Raw genomic sequence first — 21585 nt, forward strand, 5'->3', positions numbered from 1 at the left:
TTACGCCAAAGGTGCCACAATGGCTTTTCTAGGAAATATACCTATGACAGAAATCTGTAAGGCAGCCACATGGTCTACGCCTCATACATTCACAAAACATTACTGTGTAGATGTGTTAACAACACAACAAGCCACAGTAGGACAGGCTGTATTACGAAGATTATTTCAGACAACTTCAACTCCTACAGGCTAAGCCACCGCTTTTGGGGAGATAACTGCTTACTAGTCTCTGCACAGCATGTGTAACTGCAGCTACACATGCCATCGAACAGAAAATGTCACTTACCCAGTGTACATCTGTTCGTGGCATGAGACGCTGCAGATTCACATGCGCCCTCCTGTCTCCCCGGGAGCCTGTAGCCGTTATAAGTTGATGAAAATTGTACATTATAGGCTGATGAAACTTGTACATTTGTAAATATATATCACTTTTATACACATTATGTACATACATACTTACTCCATTGCATGGGCACCTTTACTATATATACAACTCCTACCTCACCCTCTGCGGGAAAACAATCTAAGATGGAGTCGACGCCCATGCGCAATGGAGCCGAAAGGGAGGAGTCCCTCGGTCTCGTGACTCGAAAAGACTTCTTCGAAGAAAAACAACTTGTAACACTCCGAGCCCAACACTAGATGGCAGGATAATGCACAGCATGTGAATCTGCAGCGTCTCATGCCACGAACAGATGTACACTGGGTAAGTGACATTTTCCTTATATACATACTATACATAAGTACCGAATTGTGCCAGGGCACCTTATTGCGAATCACATACAATTTCTTTTATTTTTGTTGAAAAAATCCTTCACCAAAGCAGTACAAGACCGAAGCCTTGGTTAACTGTTCTGTAGACTAACATTAGCGCAAAGCCAATGGAAGTACATGGACTAACTAAAGATAATGGTGTGTGTCCGCACTCCTTTCAACATTTGAAATTATTCTGTATTATCCAGAAGCGTTTGTGTGCATTAATGACCACACTATAGGAAATAACTCAGATTTGTTTAGTTTGCAACTCAGAGACCGGCGACTGTTTAAATAGACGCAAGCGCAGAAAAAAGCGACCAATAACAATAAGCCAGGAACCTCCCACTTCGTGTTTAAAAAAAGAAAAGAAAAAAAAGATTACTTATTAGCAGAACAATATAATACAGTATAAAAGCACAACCATTCCCGGTGTTCAAAATGCACAGCTTTCAAACTTAATTCTGTGGTGAGATTGTATTAGTAATATAACTTAAATTAATTCTTTATACTCTACAAGAGTCTTTATTGAGGAACATGGCAGTTTTCCACTTGGCAGGAGGGCCACCCAAAAACCCATACTCGCCCCAAACCCTTACATTACACTTGCCACTCAGTAACCCATACCCACCCTAAAATGACCCTTGCCACATACAGGGAGTGCAGAATTATTAGGCACGTTGTATTTTTGAGGATTAATTTTATTATTGAACAACAACCATGTTCTCAATGAACCCAAAAAACTCATTAATATCAAAGCTGAATATTTTTGGAAGTAGTTTTTAGTTTGTTTTTAGTTTTAGCTATGTTAGGGGGATATCTGTGTGTGCAGGTGACTATTACTGTGCATAATTATTAGGCAACTTAACAAAAAAATATATATACCCATTTCAATTATTTATTATTACCAGTGAAACCAATATAACATCTCAACATTCACAAATATACATTTCTGACATTCAAAAACAAAACAAAAACAAATCAGTGACCAATATAGCCACCTTTCTTTGCAAGGACACTCAAAAGCCTGCCATCCATGGATTCTGTCAGTGTTTTGATCTGTTCACCATCAACATTGCGTGCAGCAGCAACCACAGCCTCCCAGACACTGTTCAGAGAGGTGTACTGTTTTCCCTCCTTGTAAATCTCACATTTGGTGATGGACCACAGGTTCTCAATGGGGTTCAGATCAGGTGAACAAGGAGGCCATGTCATTAGATTTCCTTCTTTTATACCCTTTCTTGCCAGCCACGCTGTGGAGTACTTGGACGCGTGTGATGGAGCATTGTCCTGCATGAAAATCATGTTTTTCTTGAAGGATGCAGACTTCTTCCTGTACCACTGCTTGAAGAAGGTGTCTTCCAGGAACTGGCAGTAGGACTGGGAGTTGAGCTTGACTCCATCCTCAACCCGAAAAGGCCCCACAAGCTCATCTTTGATAATACCAGCCCAAACCAGTACTCCACCTCCACCTTGCTGGCGTCTGAGTCGGACTGGAGCTCTCTGCCCTTTACCAATCCAGCCACGGGCCCATCGATCTGGCCCATCAAGACTCACTCTCATTTCATCAGTCCATAAAACTTTAGAAAAATCAGTCTTGAGATATTCCTTGGCCCAGTCTTGACGTTTCAGCTTGTGTGTCTTGTTCAGTGGTGGTCGTCTTTCAGCCTTTCTTACCTTGGCCATGTCTCTGAGTATTGCACACCTTGTGCTTTTGGGCACTCCAGTGATGTTGCAGCTCTGAAATATGGCCAAACTGGTGGCAAGTGGCATCGTGGCAGCTGCACGCTTGACTTTTCTCAGTTCATGGGCAGTTATTTTGCGCCTTGGTTTTTCCACACGCTTCTTGCGACCCTGTTGACTATTTTGAATGAAACGCTTGATTGTTCGATGATCACGCTTCAGAAGCTTTGCAATTTTAAGAGTGCTGCATCCCTCTGCAAGATATCTCACTATTTTTGACTTTTCTGAGCCTGTCAAGTCCTTCTTTTGACCCATTTTGCCAAAGGAAAGGAAGTTGCCTAATAATTATGCACACCTGATATAGGGTGTTGATGTCATTAGACCACACCCCTTCTCATTACAGAGATGCACATCACCTAATATGCTTAATTGGTAGTAGGCTTTCGAGCCTATACAGCTTGGAGTAAGACAACATGCATAAAGAGGATGATGTGGTCAAAATACTCATTTGCCTAATAATTCTGCACTCCCTGTATAAACCATACCCACCTAAACCCCCATAATTCCCCTACCACCCAGAGGTTCATACGTACCCCAAAATTACCCTTTCCACCCAGAAACCCATAACTACTGTTAAAACAAAAAAAAAACATACACACCCTAAAAATTACTTTATATATATATATATATATATATATATATATATATGTATATGTGTATATATATATATGTTCGGTGGCATGTGTAGCTGTAGATAACACTACACATGCTGTGCATTACTTCTTCCATCTAGTGTTGGGCTCGGAGTGTTACAAGTTGTTTTTCTTCGAAGAAGTGTTTTTGAGCCACGAGAACGAGTGACCCCTCCTCTTCAGTTCCATTGCACATGGGCATCGACTCCATTGTTAGATTGTTTTCTTTCCGCCGTCTGGTTCGGACGTGTTTCCTCTCGCTCCGAGATTTCGATTCGGAAAACTTTGAAAACACTTTATTTTCGTCGGTATTGTATCGATCGGGTTTACATCTTCCATCGACACATCGGTACCGTTGGAGAAAACAACTTTACTCGCCCCTCGGGGCGCGCGTGCCCAACTCTGGCCTGTTCAGGCTGACCACTTGGAAGCCTCAGGGATCGGACTCCATTCCGGTTCTGTCCTCTGTGCCACGTGAAATACCTGTATACAGACTAGCACCTGGTTTGCAATCTTTGCCTTTCCCCAGATCATCGGGAACAAAATTGTGAGGCCTGTCGATCCTTCCAATCCAAAAAGACTCTTCGAGACAGGAGGGCAAGAAGACTCGAAATGGCATTGAGAAGAAGCGAACTTCTCGACGTGGAGGAGGAATAAATCAGTCAAACAGTGGTCTCAGTTTGAGATTCCGACTCCGAACAGGAATTAGAAAAAGACAGACCGGTCACAGCAGGACAACACGTGAGTACGCCTGCCCCTGCACCCTCACAAAAACACAAGGCCTTGGGTACGCCACTGCCGGAAGGCCATGGCTCAGCCCGAAAAAGACTACTGGTGACCAACTTACCAGTTTGGCTCCGAAAAAGTCCACTCCTCCCAAAACATTGGAGGCAACAAAAGGCTCTGTGTCCGACTCCAGCACACATCATTTTTCGGAGTCGAAAAATCGCTTTTGGGGCCGAGAGCATCAACCGTGTCATCTTTTTCGATCACAAAAAAGCCTGCTTCGGAGTCCAAGAAGGCCAGCATACACAGAGGAGCATGGACTTTCAAACAGACTTGAAGACAGCCACAAACCTCTGAAGAGGAGTATCAAGTACAACCAATACTTGAAGTTAAGGATGAAAGGCAATCCAGGATTCACATCCATAAGGAAACAAGCAGAATTCTGACAGCACCTCCTTTAAAACCAAAGAGAAAGCTAGCCTTTCTTGAGGAATTGGACACTATGCAGCCTCCAGCAAAAGTTCCAAAGCAGAAGGAGATACCACCACCTCCTCAGTCTTCTACTCATCATTCTCCTCCTCACTCTCCACACCTGCCTACCTCTCCTCCTACTAGTCGTACACCAGTGCAGTCACCCACTCACTCTTTCGACTCACAACAGGACATTGTGGATCCATGGGACCTTTATGATCCAGATCCCATTCCTAGCAATGACTCAGACAGCTATCCCTCTAAACCTTCGCCTCCTGAGGATAGCACTGTGTACAATCAAGTTCTAGCTAGGGCTGCAGCATACCATGGGATCACCATGCATACCGAACCACTGGAAGAGGATTTTTTAACACCCTATCCTCAACACACTCAAAATCCCAATGCCTTCCCATGATCCCAGGCATGTTAAAACGCACCAGTCAAATATTTAGTGAGCCTGTTAAAGCACGTATAATAACGCCCAGGATAGAGAAGAAGTATAAACCTCCAACCTCTGATCCTGATTACATAACCCATCAAGTTCCTCCAGATTCTGTGGTAGTTAGTGCTGCCAGAAAAAGAGCAGTCAGTCAGTCATCAGGAGATGCACCCCCACCTCACAAAGAGCAGAAAATTTGATGCTGCAGGGAAGAGAGTTGCATCCCAGGCAGCGAATCAGTAGAGGATAGCTAACTCACAACCACTGTTAGCTCGATATGACAGGGCCCATTGGGACGAGATGCAAGGCATAATCCAGCATCTCCCCAAAGAACACCAGAAGAGGGCACAACGAGAGGTGGAAGAAGGGCAAGCGATTACTAATTATCAAATTCGATCTGCCTTAGATGCAGCAGACACCGCTGCTAGAAGTGTCAATACTGCTGTGACAATACGTAGGCATGCATGGCTCAGATTTTCGGGTTTTAAACCTGAAATACAGCAGGCTTTGTTAAATATGCCATTCAATAAAAAAAACTTTTTGGGCCAGAGGTTGACACAGCCATAGAAAAATTAAGGAAAGATTCAGACACGGCAAAGGCAATGGGTGCACTATACTCAACACATACAGGGGATCCTTTCGGAAACCTCAGTTTCGAGGTGGGTTCAGACCACAGACAACAGAGGCATCCACATCTCGGGCAAAACCAACCTACCAACCACAATACCAACGAGGTGCCTTTAGGGGCACATATAGAGGGCAGTACCACAGAAAAAAGGGAAATTTCAGACCTCTAGGCAACCTCCACAGCACCCTAAGCAGTGACTTGTCTCATTCCCTTCCACTCCACATCTCTCCTGTGGGGGGAAGACTACAACAGTTCCACACAAATTGGCAAAAAGTTACCACAGACAATTGGGTACTATCAATTATCTGCAATGGCTATTGCCTAGAATTGATACACACTACTCCATATATACCACCAAGGTCACACAAACTATCCACAGAACACATCAGTCTGTTACAGGAAGAGATCCAATCACTATTACTCAAAAAATCAATAGAATTGGTACCACAGGGACAGGAGTTTACACACTATATTTCCTAATTCCCAAAAAAGATGGCACCCTCAGACCAATATTAGATCTCAGGACCCTCAATCTTTACATCCTGTCAGAACATTTTCACATGGTAACTCTACAGCATGTTATCCCACTACTCCAAAAACACGATTTCATGACAGCATTAGACCTCAAAGATGCGTATTTTCATATACCCATCCATCCTGCACACGGAAAATATCTCAGGTTTGTCATTCAAGGAAAGCACTATCAGTTCAAAGTGCTACCCTTTGTGAATACCCTTGGAAATGTTGTTATTCCAAAGTATCTAGCGGTAGTCGCAGCCTACCTAAGAAGACAACATATACATGTCTTTCCATATCTAGACGATTTGCTAATAAAATCAAACAGACATACGCAAAATGCCAAAATCATACCAATCATGTAATACAAACCTTGCACACACTAGGGTTCTCAATAAACTACCAAAAATCACAGCTACGACCTGCACCAATACAACCGTATTTGGGTGCAATACTAAATACTCAGCAAGCGCTAGCATGTCCAAATACACAAAGGATACAAGCATTCCAAAACGTAATCACACAAATACAAATAAATCACCAGTACACTGTCAGATTTGTCATGAAGATTTTAGGGATGATGGCATCATGCATTGCAATTGTTCCACACGCAAGACTAAACATTTGGCCCTTACAACAGTGCCTTGCACAACAATGGTCACAGGCACACAGTCAACTTCAAGATCTAGTGTTGATAGACCGCCAAACATCTATGTCCCTTCAGTGGTGGAATTCTACAAATCTAAGCAAAGGGCAGCCATTTCAAGACCCTGTGCCTCAGACCATAATTACAACATATGTATAAATGATTGGTTGGGGAGCTCACCTAAACAATCACAATATTCAAGGACAATGGGATGCCAAACACAAACAGCTACACGTAAATCACTTAGAGTTGTTAGCTGTCTTTCTAGCACTCAAAGCTTTTCAGCCTCTTCTCACACAGAAGAATGTCCTGATCAAAACAGACAACATGACAACCATGTGTTACCTAAACAAACAGGGAGGGACACATTTGTCCCAACTCTCCCTGCTAGCCCCAAAAATTTGGAAATGGGCAATCCACAACAAAATTCACCTATTAGCACAATACATTCCAGGGATAGACAATCAATTGGAGGATATCCTCAGCAGAAATCACCAACAAACACACGAATGGGAGATTCATCCTCAAGTACTTCAAAAATACTTTCAACAATCGGGAACACCAAACATAGATCGGTTTGCCACAGGCGAAAACACAAAATGTTGCATCTAGACACACACATCCCCTATCCAAGGGCAATGCTCTATGGATCAATTGGTCAGGGATATTTGCTTACGCTTTTCCCCCTCTCCCGCTCATTCCGTTTCTAGTCAACAAGTTGTGTCAAACCTCACTGAAAATGATACTCATAGCACCAATGTGGGCACGTAAACCGTGGTACACAACATTGTTAGACCTGTCAGTAGTACCACACTCCAAACTCCCAAATCAACCAGATCTGTTGACACATAACAAAGACCAAATCAGGCACCCGAATCCCAAGACACTCAATCTAGCAATTTGGCTCCTGAGGTCATAGTTTGGATATTTACAACTCCCATCAGAATGTATGGGCGTTATTAAACAAGCAAGAAAACCCACTACTAGAGAGTGCTATGCAAACAAATGGAAAAGATTTGTATATTACTGTCAATCTAAACATATTGACCCTCTTACGGCATCAATACAAGACATTGTATGCTATTTACTTCATTTACAAAAATCAAATTTAGCATTCTCCTCCATAATAATTAATCTTACTGCAATTTCAGCATATTTACAAATTATACAGCACAGCTCCTTATTTAGAGTTCCTGTCATTGAAGCTTTCATGGAAGGTTTAAAACGCATCATTCCACCCAGGACACCTCCAGTCCCCTCTTGGACTCTAAACCTAGTGCTTACACGACTTATGGGCCCACCATTTGAACCCATGCACTCCTGTCAAATACAATTTTTAACATGGAAGGTTGCCTTCCTAGTGGCAATTATATCCTTAAGAAGAGTAAGTGAAAATCAAGCCTTAACTATTGAAGAGCCGTTCTTTCAGGTGCACAAGCATAAAGTGGCACTAGGAACAAACTCCAAATTTCTTCCAAAGGTCGTATCACCATTTCATATAAATCAAACAGTGGAACTACCAGTCTTTTCCCCACAGTCAGATTCTGTGGCAGAAAGAGCTCTATATACATTAGACATCGAAAGAGCTTTAATATACCATATAGACAGAACAAAACCATTCAGAAATACTAAACAACTGTTTGTAGCCTTCCAAAAACCTCATACAGGCAGCCCCATATCAAAAAAAGTTTTAGCAAGATCGATTGTAAGATGCATCCAAACATGCTAGGTTAAAGCTAAGACAACTCTTAGTTACTCCTAAAGCACGTTCTACAAGGAAAAAAGGTACTACAATGGCTTTTTTAGGCAATATACCAATGGCTGAAATATGTAAAGCAGCTACTTGGTCAACACCACATACATTGACTAAACACTACTGTGTAGATGTTTTATCAAGACAACAAGCCACAGTAGGCCAAGCTGTGCTCAGAACATTATTTCAACCAACATCAACTTCTACAGGCTGACCACCGCTATTTTTATGGGAGGACAAACTGCTTTGTAGTCTATGCACAGTATGTGTATCTGCAGCTACACATGCCACCGAACGGAAAATGTCACTTACCCAGTGTACATCTGTTCGTGGCATGTTCCGCTGCAGAATCACATGCACCCTCCCACCTCCCCGGGAGCCTGTAGTCGTTTAAGTTACAAACATTTGTACATATGTATATATATTATATATATATTGGCATTAGCATGGACATCTCTTTTCTTTTACCTATATTCTCTATCACTCCTACCTTACACTCTGCGGGAAAACAATCTAACAATGGAGTCGATGCCCATGCGCAATAGAACCGAAGAGGAGGAGTCACCCAATCGCGTGACTCAAACACTTCTTCGAAGAAAAACAACTTGTAACACTCCGAGCCCAACACTAGATGGCAGAAGTAATGCACAGCATGTGAATCTGCAGCAGAACATGCCACGAACAGATGTACACTGGGTAAGTGACATTTTTCCATGTACGTGTTTGTATAAATGTGTATATATACTTAATTAATACCTGTCAAACCTTTACAACGAATATGCCTTGACTATTCATTCCTTTACAACAAAACTAGTCATAGGACATGGACGGTAATGTTGCATGTGTGGTTAAGCCTGCATGGTAATGTCATGCAGGGTTCAGCCTTTGTTGTAAATGCTGTTTCCCCTGCAGCACTAACCATAGTTTCTCTAACAAAATGACCCCCCCTCCCATTTTGTTCCTTTCTAAAGTAAATGTTTTACGTTTTACCAGTTGGCTCAACCAAGATGACTTCAAGTGTGCCTCACTTTTGTCATAAGTAAGACTGTTGGCGTTCTAGTTGTTCTTTAGAACACTCTGGGAGGTTGCAGTTGAACACAAGAGAATCAAGTGACACCCTGTTCCTGTTGGAAGTACATGTTTTACTGAAAATGTCATGATTCATGAAATCCCAGTAGAGTAAAATCAACGTAGAACACACCACAATTCCTAAAATTAGTATGGTTCCATCATCAAATATTTTATTTTGTAACTAAAATTTGTTTTCACCTTTTATACGTTCTCCTTTTTTTGACTCACAAAGCCTGCTATTCACTACAATACATGGGCTCTGTCATGTATATCGGTGGTTCCCAACCTGTGTTCCGGGACCACTTAGGGTCTAGAAAGCCTCCTCAGGAGATCCGTGACTGAATAGAAAATTAAGTCATATTAACAGATAAAGTGGCTTAGTGTGAATTAAAAATTTTAAAATGTACTGTAAATGTCAAGGAACTTGAAATTGGAAGCTAAAAATTAAATTAGTATCCTCAAATTGTTTCATGGGAGCATTGCACATGCATCAAAGAGAATGTAGTATGGACAGTGTGTGGCTTCAATTGAATTTTGAAAAGCTCCATTCTTCGTATTAAAATTGTTGTTTTCTTTGCAAATTAAATAAAATGTAATATATGTGTACATGTCTGATGGAATGCTTGTTTCTGTGTTTTTGCGTGTATTGTTTTGCGGTCGACAGTCTTCAACCATGTATAGATCTGGGTCCCTGGCCTCCAGTATTGACTCAGTTAGGGGTAAGGGAGTTGCTGGATTTTTCAACAATGATTTAGTGGGGATCCCAAGGTTTCAGGAATGATAAAGTAGGTTTCCACAGAAGTCAAAATGTTTGGGCTCACTGATGAATACTGGTCCCAAGATGGCTGCCAGCACTTTCTGTTTGAAGTGCTGATAGTCAATCAGATATTACCAGGAGATCTGTGCTTAGGCTCCACCCAGATACGCAAATTTGGATTTCCATTAATTTCCCCTAATCTACTTAAAGGATTTACACTAAATCTAAAAAAAAAATTCAAAAAAATTTAATCTGCGGACCAAAAGCTAACTTTCTGCAAATTTTGGTGTAATTCCGTCCAGCAGTTTGGGCTGTAGTTATGTTCAAAACTCCTATGGGAATTAACATTGGAAATGCACCTTTTATTTTATTTTTTTTAACCCTTCCCGTTTTCCCCAGCCCCTGCTTGGCAGAACACCCCAAAACTTTCCACTCGCAACAAGAATCAGTCACACTTTTTTGTGTACATTTTGTGAAGATTTATCAATTGGCATCAAAGATATAGACAGGACAAAAAATGCTTTTTCTATGGCAACATGGTCCCAACTATAACTAGCTGGTGACAGTCATATATGTCCAGTTGAAGGCCTTTGCCGAAACGCATTGACAATTGGCCGGGACAGCGTGATTGAGATTTTTGTTCTGAACTCATAGATATAAATTTTTTCATTACAATAAACAGTGGACGAATGATTCCTGTTTGATATTTTTTGGGATAATCCATCTATTCTTCAGCTTAATACGATCCTTGGGACATTGTGCAGTCGTCTGGTGACTAGATTTTTCACTGGGTTTTTATAAACACTAAATGGGGCCTAAGGAAAAAAGGAACTATATGTTAGGTGAATTGTGAAGAGAGGCAGTGACTGAAGGGGACTGACCCATTCCATATGCCCTATGCTTTGTTTGGTGTAAGTAAGATGTAAATGACGCTACAACAGACCAGTGGATGAAGAGGGCTGTCCAAAAGACACTTTACCTGTATGCATATAGTTAGGTGTATATTTATGAATACATTTCTTTGAAAACTAGCCTGACGGACCGTGAAAGCTGTCTCAAAGGCCACACCTAAAAAAAGTTAGTTTTAATACGCTTCAACCCAAATAATATTTGCGACAAAACTATAGAGCACTTTCAAAAATACCTTTAAATACAGTTTCTCAAAAGCATCATCTAATTAAACGTTTGCATGCTAATAATTTTAATAAAATGCAATAGGTCTCGCATTTGTGAGATTTAGAGGTATTGTCATTGTAAATTACAATGTCTTTTACCTATGCGTTTTGGTTTGGAGTGTAGTGGATGTATGCCTTGTGCTATAGCAACCCTCACAGGCCTCTCGCTGCAGGAGAAAGGACAGAACTAGGCTGCCATCTTGGGAGTGTTTTTGCCTCATTCCTACAGACTGGCTGTGATACCCTAGAGATGCAACCCTTTCTAGTGTGTTTACCTAAACTTAAATAGCAACAGACATGCCACAAAGATGCACCTTTTTGGATTTAACCCAGAGACCGAGGGGGTCAAAAGAGTTGGGAGGAAATACAAGGAGGTAGCCATATATTTCTGTGTTAAACTTTTAAATGAATTATTCGTCAACGTTGGCCATACCAACCTAACTTTTAAAATCATTGACTGTATACAAAGAGGCAGCTTAACTGCAAATGAATTTGTTAAAAATAGCACTTGCTTTGTAGAGCTATGAAATGGCAGTACCTGTATTACCAAGCGCTATACAGGGAGTGCAGAATTATTAGGCAAATGAGTATTTTGACCACATCATCCTCTTTATGCATGTTGTCTTACTCCAAGCTGTATAGGCTCGAAAGCCTACTACCAATTAAGCATATTAGGTGATGTGCATCTCTGTAATGAGAAGGGGTGTGGTCTAATGACATCAACACCCTATATCAGGTGTGCATAATTATTAGGCAACTTCCTTTCCTTTGGCAAAATGGGTCAAAAGAAGGACTTGACAGGCTCAGAAAAGTCAAAAATAGTGAGATATCTTGCAGAGGGATGCAGCACTCTTAAAATTGCAAAGCTTCTGAAGCGTGATCATCGAACAATCAAGTGTTTCATTCAAAATAGTCAACAGGGTCGCAAGAAGCGTGTGGAAAAACCAAGGCGCAAAATAACTGCCCATGAACTGAGAAAAGTCAAGCGTGCAGCTGCCACGATGCCACTTGCCACCAGTTTGGCCATATTTCAGAGCTGCAACATCACTGGAGTGCCCAAAAGCACAAGGTGTGCAATACTCAGAGACATGGCCAAGGTAAGAAAGGCTGAAAGACGACCACCACTGAACAAGACACACAAGCTGAAACGTCAAGACTGGGCCAAGAAATATCTCAAGACTGATTTTTCTAAGGTTTTATGGACTGATGAAATGAGAGTGAGTCTTGATGGGCCAGATGGATGGGCCCGTGGCTGGATTGGTAAAGGGCAGAGAGCTCCAGTCCGACTCAGACGCCAGCAAGGTGGAGGTGGAGTACTGGTTTGGGCTGGTATCATCAAAGATGAGCTTGTGGGGCCTTTTCGGGTTGAGGATGGAGTCAAGCTCAACTCCCAGTCCTACTGCCAGTTCCTGGAAGACACCTTCTTCAAGCAGTGGTACAGGAAGAAGTCTGCATCCTTCAAGAAAAACATGATTTTCATGCAGGACAATGCTCCATCACACGCGTCCAAGTACTCCACAGCGTGGCTGGCAAGAAAGGGTATAAAAGAAGGAAATCTAATGACATGGCCTCCTTGTTCACCTGATCTGAACCCCATTGAGAACCTGTGGTCCATCATCAAATGTGAGATTTACAAGGAGGGAAAACAGTACACCTCTCTGAACAGTGTCTGGGAGGCTGTGGTTGCTGCTGCACGCAATGTTGATGGTGAACAGATCAAAACACTGACAGAATCCATGGATGGCAGGCTTTTGAGTGTCCTTGCAAAGAAAGGTGGCTATATTGGTCACTGATTTGTTTTTGTTTTGTTTTTGAATGTCAGAAATGTATATTTGTGAATGTTGAGATGTTATATTGGTTTCACTGGTAATGATAAATAATTGAAATGGGTATATATTTTTTTTTGTTAAGTTGCCTAATAATTATGCACAGTAATAGTCACCTGCACACACAGATATCCCCCTAACATAGCTAAAACTAAAAACAAACTAAAAACTACTTCCAAAAATATTCAGTTTTGATATTAATGAGTTTTTTGGGTTCATTGAGAACATGGTTGTTGTTCAATAATAAAATTAATCCTCAAAAATACAACTTGCCTAATAATTCTGCACTCCCTGTATATATATAAAAAAAAAAAAAAGTTCTTCCCAGACAGCACCAATACGCACCAGACAAAGAACTCTAGGGGAGAGGCTGTGGCATAAGGGCCAGAGTTGCCGACTTCACAGCAGGGGAACACGGTTTGAGTCTTAGCGCCGGCTCGACATCCTGTGATTCTGGGCAAATTACTTAATCTCCCCTTGTTACAAAAATGAACGTGTTCTTGTGTAATGTAACACGTGCTCATGTAAAGCACTGTAATACCTTTGTATAAAGTTTGCGCTATATAAAACTGCAAAAAAGTAAAGCGCTCCAATACCCATGTGTCAAGTTCGCGCTACATAACTGAGAAAAAATAATCTGCAGGAATCACAAAAAAACTAAATGCCCGTAACCAAGGAGGAAGAAGAAACAACATAGCTCCATGAGCGAAGCAGCAAGGCAAAAGAAACAATAATGCTGCACGCTAAGGTACATAGCTGATCGTGCAGTAATCCATGTAACAGGGTCAGTCTCCAAGGAGGTAACAAAAGGGCCTCAAGGCGGGACAAAAAAAAAGCACTTACCAATGACATTAAAGGATTTTTGAAAGACAGGCCTAAGAATGAATGAACATGTTGGGCGTTGTTAAAGCTCACAGAATAGATTACAACATGTAAAGAAGAGCAGCGCTTGCTTGTTGCCATGCTCAACCTTAAAACAAACCAGTATTGTCCTCATTCTTTAAGAAAGACGCAAATGTGCATCTGCAGGTTTAGAACCTTGCATCGATATAGATTATTGACTTTCAACAACGTTTTTACAGAAATAGGCCGGAAAAACCCATAAGAGTTACAGGTGTTTCAGGCATACTCCTTGCAGACTTTTCTGAAGTCCATTTAGGAATTAACAAATATACATGTGTATTCCTGCGTTTTACTCTTGACGTTGTGTGGGGGTGCATTTCTAATGTTTTCAAGGGTGAGAAAAGGTTGGAGAGGAGTTCGTGCATATCAATTAACTGTTAACTTTGTTGGTGTGTGCTAGTTTATGGATTATTCCAGCCCTTGAACGACCACTTAACTGTCCGATTCAGTCCCTGTCAGTAGATTTGTTCACAGTAATCTTCATGCGAATAACCTCTTTGGTGAATAAAAAAAACAAAATGTGCATGTGTAAGCCAAACTTGCATTTATAGATAGCCCATATAATTTTAACTCCGACAAGGTTTTGCAGATTTTATCTTCTTGCGACATTTAAATATCCAGGCACTGATGTAGCACTTAGTATGTGCTCATAGTTGTCAAAAATGCGAACTGTGGCACAGTGAGTTGAAGTGATTTGCCCAAGAGTAACACAATAGGGTCAACTGGAGATTGTCAGCAATGATATATGCTGACCTCAGCATGCTACAATCATAACGCTGATATAGTGGAAGTTCTGACCTATTTAAAGCCCGTACTGTGACCAGAAAATTTGCCTAAACAGCTGCATCATAAACCAAGGCTCTGCAAGTGCAGAGCCTTTGAATGTTCAGAGATTTGAGATAAATAGAACCTTGGTATATGTTTAGTTCGATATAATCAGAAAGCTGCTTGATCAGAGCTTTGGTGGAATGCTAAAATCAAATATAGACCATGGCATAATCCAAGAGGCTATTATAATAGACACAATATCAGAATGCGGCCCTAATTTTTCACCACATTGCAAGTATTTTTTTTTTCTTTCACATGACAGGTAGATTTCTGAAGCATTTAGTCCCTGAGTAGGTAATGTGTTTTATATATAATTCTAGTCCCCTAGTTTATGGTTACTCTTTCATACCTTCCAGTTCGAGATAATGTTTTTAGGGTGAAACACCATTGCAGAAGCTGCTAAGCTACATGAATAAAGGTTCTCTAGTACTACGTAACTCATCAGGCCGGTAAAATGCTTTGGTTGCACATAGTTGAACCGTGCTAAGATTAATTACCAGACATAAACCCCACAGTAACTGTAAGAAGTATGAAATTTAGTTGATGGGTGAGAACCCACCTCAAGTAGTAATCACAGTCCTTATCAGGGTGACAAAAAAAAACTGTGCTTACCCCGCTGGTAGCTTGGCATTCAGCACTCAGGCTCCATTTAAAGGCAATGTGAAAACAATTTATGCAGTACTCTCACAGTAATAAAGTAAAAACACAGCACAAGAAAAACGCCAAACCAATTTAGAAAAATACAAAGTAATTATAATGGCACCAAAACTCCAGTGAGTAGAACTGGAGATATGAATTTGTAAAGTTTGAATTGCAAATCGTTTCGAAAGGCATAAAGTGCCAACCTCAATGATCTTTTTGCTCTGCAGTGGATCAAAGTCAAACGCTTTGGAGTGGTGGTCGGATATAAGAACCAGGCTCGTCCCATTTGAACGTCTATAGTCGGACTTAAAAACTTTAATGGAGAAAAAATGGTCATTGACGAGTTGTTTCTGGGGTAAGCTGGAACCCAAAGTGGGGCTGGAGGAGCGTGAGGAAGCTGCAAATGGCCAAATTCCATGCCCGGGAAGGCCATGATTTAATGTTGCTCTTCATTGTTCCTGATGAAGTCGTCTACATTTGGACTGAGAAACATTTCTGAAAGTTAGAGCTACTTCAGTGGGAAAACTAGCAAGTTAATGTCGACCAGTCTCTGTTGGTTAGCCACACAGAAAGTTGGCAAAAAGTTTCTAACTTTCACTTCTTGCAGTTTGGGAACAGGAGTACACGAACACCAGCCAAGGGTCTTGGACCTGGGGGCACCACTTGATGGTTAGAACTCATTCCAGCAGAGGCCAGCAGCAGGGTCCATGGCAGGTCCAATGGAACTTGTCAGCTGGGAAGTTGCAGGGGAAGAGGCCTCTGGAAGCCTCATTCTGTCCATGTACCTCAAACAGGAGGTCAGCCAACTGACCCTTTGAATCTGTTCTGGGTTCTTGTGTTAAAGACAGGTCCTGTCTTCCTTCAGTTTCTTCAGACAGGTGGGTAGTCCTCATTTTTTGCAGGTCCAGTATTGTTCTGAGGAGAGGCCTGTGGAGTCCAATCTTATGCATAGTTCCGCCCTAGTTCTGATCACTTCCTATACTTGCAGTGGGTTTTACAGTGGTACTTTAATGGGAGGTGCAATGAGTGTTGCAGCCCGTCAGTATTTAATTTGGAGGCTTTGTATAGAAGTGGTACGTTATATTGGGGCTTCAAAGAAAATCAAATGCACCAACCAGGTGTCTGCCAATTTTACCATATTTAGAGAGGAGAGCAGAAGTACTTTGCTCCTGCAGCAGAAACGGGTTTAGCAGAAGGAGGACAAAGTCTGGGAAATTTCTAACAAAAACCCACCAATTGTGTATGCAGTCAGCAAATACATTACATAGATGTTTCACTGAAATTGCTTGGTCGGAAACAAGTAAGTTGAGGCTTTTCCCAAAGGCAGATAATGAACAAATACCTATTTGAATTTTGCACTGAGATGTTGTTACTGTGCCTTCCTAGCTGTAGCATATATTTTTTTTATGGAAGGGATGTCAAACTAAATATTTAGTGTTATCCCTGTAGAAATGATTGTGCCTGTGCAATGTCGGTAAAACAATTGAGTGACTTAAATTAATTCGAGTCTTTGCATTGATTTATTATGTATAGCTCGTTTGTGATGAATAAAGAACTTTTCTAGCCGTACAAATTGTTTTTGTTTTCGTAAGTACTCAATCTAACTGCATTCCACCCCATTTGATTTTAGCCTCAGTCCGTTGTCCTTAAGCCTGTTTACTATGTACGTTGTTCACGTACTTCACCTACACACCCAGTGTTTACATTTCTGTTGTTTATAGTGTTGTTCGTACTTTTTTAATGTAACAGTAGCCTTGCCTTGAGTGTTTAGCTTGAAAGCAACATAAATGTATTTCTGTTATACAAAACGAAGGTATTTTCCGCAAACCTGAAAAAGGTTACCTTGTTCGTCCCAGAAATATTTCAATCTTAAATTTAGCGTTCTTTGACAAACCTTTTGGTCTACTTTGGATATTGTTTAATTTTGTGTTTTTAAGATCAACTTTATATAGTATTTCAGGTGATTGTTGTCCTTTAAAGATTGGTTTTAACCTACCGTAACTGGAGTATTGTTTTTTCGTCAGGTACCATGAAAGATCACCCACAGCCGCAGCCTGGAATGTTTTCTCGAGTAACTGGTGGACTCTTCAGCGTTACCAAAGGGGCGGTGGGTGCTACCATTGGTGGTGTAGCCTGGATTGGAGGAAAAAGCTTTGAGGTGACAAAGAATGCTGTTACAGCAGTGCCTTCGATGGGAGTGAGCCTTGTGAAAGGAAGTGTTTCTGCAGTGGCTGGTGGCGTGTCAGCTGTTGGTTCCGCTGTTTCAAGTAAAGTTCCTTTAACAGGAAAAAAAAAAGACAAGTCTGACTGAAAGCTTGTCGGACATATTTGACCTGCTAACAGTCATATTTGTGGCTTGTAATCTGCAAAGATTTGGACTAGAACAAAGCCACACGTTTTAAGACCTGTATCTCGGAAGCCTTGTTCAAGCTGTTGAGTAATTTGTTTTCATCATACAAGCACAGGAGAGGCTAATGAGTTAATTGTATGAAGGTTCAGATAATGTAATTTCCAACTTGAAGTGCAAGTGAAATGGTATGTTACAACTCATTTGGTGAAAAATCGGGAGTTGTACTACAGTGCACAGTAAATGTTCATTTGCAGTCCTTCAAGTTTTTACTCTGACCTTCCAAGTCTTTACCCTTGTTCTTCTTTGCAGTAGTTCTATATATATGATGATCTCCAAACTACCATTCTCCATGACTTCTGTCACCATTTGCAAAGGGAAAATCTATGCAATTGTATCATGCGTGTCGTTCCAAGTATTTCCCTGGCTGTATGATGTGTTAAATTTTATTCTGTCTACAGACTGAAAAATGCTGTCGGACTGCTGTTTCGCCGAAATAACTATTTTGCTCAGTTTCACTACATTGTTTCTGTTATTGGCCATGAGAGATATAGTTGCAGAATCGTTTTAATCATGGATGCCTTAAATGTGTTACTTTTTTGAGTGATGCTGAGATGTGCTCTACCTACGTCCAAAATTTCAATGTAGTCCTTTAAATAAATGTAAGACTTATTTTTGCTATTTACGAAGTACAAGAGTGTTGTTGATTACTTTTTTCCTTCTCAAAGACCAGAAGTTTAGTAAAATGCTGGACAGGTGAGTGTGCTTTCTCCTGCAAATGTGACAGTTCTCATTATTACTTGTAAAACTTCATCGGGAATTAGGCCTGTACTTACTGGAATATTTTTCCACTGCAACCACATATTTTTTACGACTGGCAATAACAGCAATTCCTGAGTGGATTTTAATACTAAGATTATGCTTCTATGGGAGATGTTCCTCAAAGATGCTAGGTAGAACACCACAAATGTGATTAGTTTTCTTGTATATCAAACATTGCCATGGTGCTGCTTGCATTTAGGTTCTTTATTGCATTTTTATCCTTTGCAGTTTAAGCAGCACATCTTGTCTTTTTCATTTTTGTTTTTTTTTAGGAACTTCTTGTTTTCTTTTGGATGATAATAAACGAGTACATTGTTGACACCTATACAGTTCAATAGAAATGTGTAGAATGTGATGCTGAACATTGTAAGCTGATGCAGCAGACATAATTACAGTTCTGAAGTCCGTTTAAAAGCTCAGTCCATTGTGTATCAGAAAGAGTGCATGAAGTACAAGTAGGCAGTCGTTAGGGAAGACAGGCCGCTGAGGGCAGCAGATTGCTCCTTTTGCCGATTTGCAGCATCAGACTTTGCTTGTGGGCATGTGGTCTGTTAGTAGTTGCTCTGGTATGGCAATTCCTTTTGTCCTTAAGCCTGTGTTGCTTAAGTGTGTGCAAAAATCGTACTGTTCACGTTGAATTTAAATACGCACTTGGGGATGCATATACAGTAGTTGTGGTCACTAATACAAGGCTTACAACGCAGCATTGGCAACATAAGCTTTTCCACTTACATACATATTCATGTCTTTAAAATAAATGCTTGTGTTTATGGCTGTTGTGATGGAACACCTTTCTAGTTATGAGCTCACGTTTTAGGCACGATTCAATGTATTTTTTCATTTCCTTTTTTTCTTTTTTAACTTTGTGTGCAGACATTAAAATATTCTTCCTCAGTATTTAAAATAATCTTTTTTTTCTTTTCTTGCTAGAAAACATGTCGATTACATTTGATACTGCCATGTGGGCTCAGAAGATTACTGTATATATTTTTAGTCGTGTCAGATTTGACAGGGATACCAAAGCATTACCAATATCAGTCTGTAATTTTCAATAAATTCTCTCCTGCCTCCCCAAATGGTCGATATTGTGGTGTTTTCAGCTCTGTGGCTCTGTTTGCTTCCACTTTTAAGCATACACAATTCATTTTATAGGAACAAATTCGAAAGTTAATATTTCATATGTATGTATTCCATTTTTTCTTACCCTTGCATGGGATCCTGACTGAACACGATGCAGCCCAAATAAATGATACTAGTTCCTAACCGAACAGAGCGGTGCAACGTACTCCCTCCGAATGAGTTCACTATGGGCCTGATTACAACTTTGGAGGAGGTGTTAATCCGTCCCAAATGTGACGGATATACCACCAGCCGTATTACGAGTTCCATAGGATATAATGGACTCGTAATACGACTGGTCGTATATCCGTCACTTTACCGTCACTTTTGGGACGGATTAACACCTCCTCCAAAGTTGTAATCAGGCCCTATATCTTTTAACAGTAAAATCTTGGTTATCTTCATAGTGTCCTTTTTGAGTGTGTGAAATACTGTGAAGACGGGTAAAACTTTAACAAACTGTGTCCAAATGCCACACAAAAACTAGCCCCTAAAGCTATTGAATGAAACCCTACCCAAGTTGGTTTAAAAAGATTTTTGCTTTTAATAAAAAAAGAAGGGAAAAAAAATGCAAACCTGGTACTCTGGAACCCACCGAGGAGGAGCAAGAAAAGAACTGAATTAAGAATGCATCCACGTGTCAGTGGAGCAATTTTGTGCTTATGACTTTTATAAGAATTCTAATGAAGGCGAGCTAGAATTACAGGTAAGTAGATTCTCGTTCATACATGTGTTGTAGACCAAACTAAATAGGGAGGCATAAAATAACGTCATCTTTTTTTAAAGCCAACTATAAAAAACTTTAAAAGAATAAAAACTAGTTTGAAAAATATAATGCGATGGATTTTCATAAAGATTATGCCCTACTTGACCTTTCCTCACTGTCAGTCACAGAGATGATTATATGTTTCACCCAGAAATTAAGAGCGAGTTGTGTCCAACTATCCTTTGGCAGCTTATGGATGTAGTTTCAGTCAGTGCTTCCCTCCTATTGAGTAACTTATTTCTGGAATGAAGATGTGGTCTGGTGACTAAGTCACTGATGTTGAAGCCTGATTCCTTAATCGTAGCTTTTGCACATGTGCAAAAGGTTAATATTGGGTAAATTACCCTATCTGTTTGTACCTTAAATTTTGAAGTAGCTTGCTTCTTCTAAGAGCTATTTCTACATTATAAAAATGCATTGAAGGAATAAACGAATGTGAATCAATAGACTTGGGTCCAAACATGTCCTGTTTTGTTTTAGTATGGTGTCTCATTAGTTCACGTGCATTGTGTCGCCCTGTAGTTGACCTCACCAGCTACCAGTCCATTATTTAGAGCTTTGTTTTAAACATTTTTATTACCCTGTGGCATTAATCTTAGTTATTTGTCTTGGTTTCATGTAGTTTCCATTGACATGAAAATCTTAGTTTCATGTAACTGGGTTTACCTTATTTGCATTAATTCCATAAGTTTTGTCATACCGATGTGATCTAAAGTTTATATACGTTTTGTTGGAAAACTTCTAGAACGAGCTTCTTGCCATCACATATCCGATCTGTTTTCGAAATATTTATTTTGGCATAGATCTTTTTATAAACATTTATATCTTTAAATTTTTATTGTAATTTATTACCAAAATAGGAAATGTTTATATTAGAGCACTAGAGCAATTGGTTTCAATAAAAAATGTAAAAATCTGCTTTGTACCCCAACCAGAGGGGAAGTCAATATCCCTCATGACGACATTGAGGACATTGACGATAAATCCACATGTTGAAAGCATGATCACCATCTTTAGATATT

The 21585-nt window shown here is 40.4% G+C and overlaps 1 protein-coding gene across 1 annotated transcript in view; it reads left to right on the plus strand.

The window, feature by feature from the left end:
* TMEM263 (transmembrane protein 263) overlaps positions 1-19754 on the plus strand; it is a 72627-nt gene extending 52873 nt beyond the window's left edge. Inside the window, exon 3 of the mRNA XM_069228362.1 lies at positions 17534-19754. Coding sequence (XP_069084463.1) covers positions 17534-17820 — 287 coding nt within the window. The 3' untranslated portion in view covers positions 17821-19754. The remainder of the gene's footprint in view (positions 1-17533) is intronic.
* Positions 19755-21585: the final 1831 nt, after the last annotated feature.

This window comes from Pleurodeles waltl, chromosome 4_1 (assembly GCF_031143425.1).
Source record: "Pleurodeles waltl isolate 20211129_DDA chromosome 4_1, aPleWal1.hap1.20221129, whole genome shotgun sequence".
Lineage (NCBI taxonomy): Eukaryota > Metazoa > Chordata > Amphibia > Caudata > Salamandridae > Pleurodeles > Pleurodeles waltl.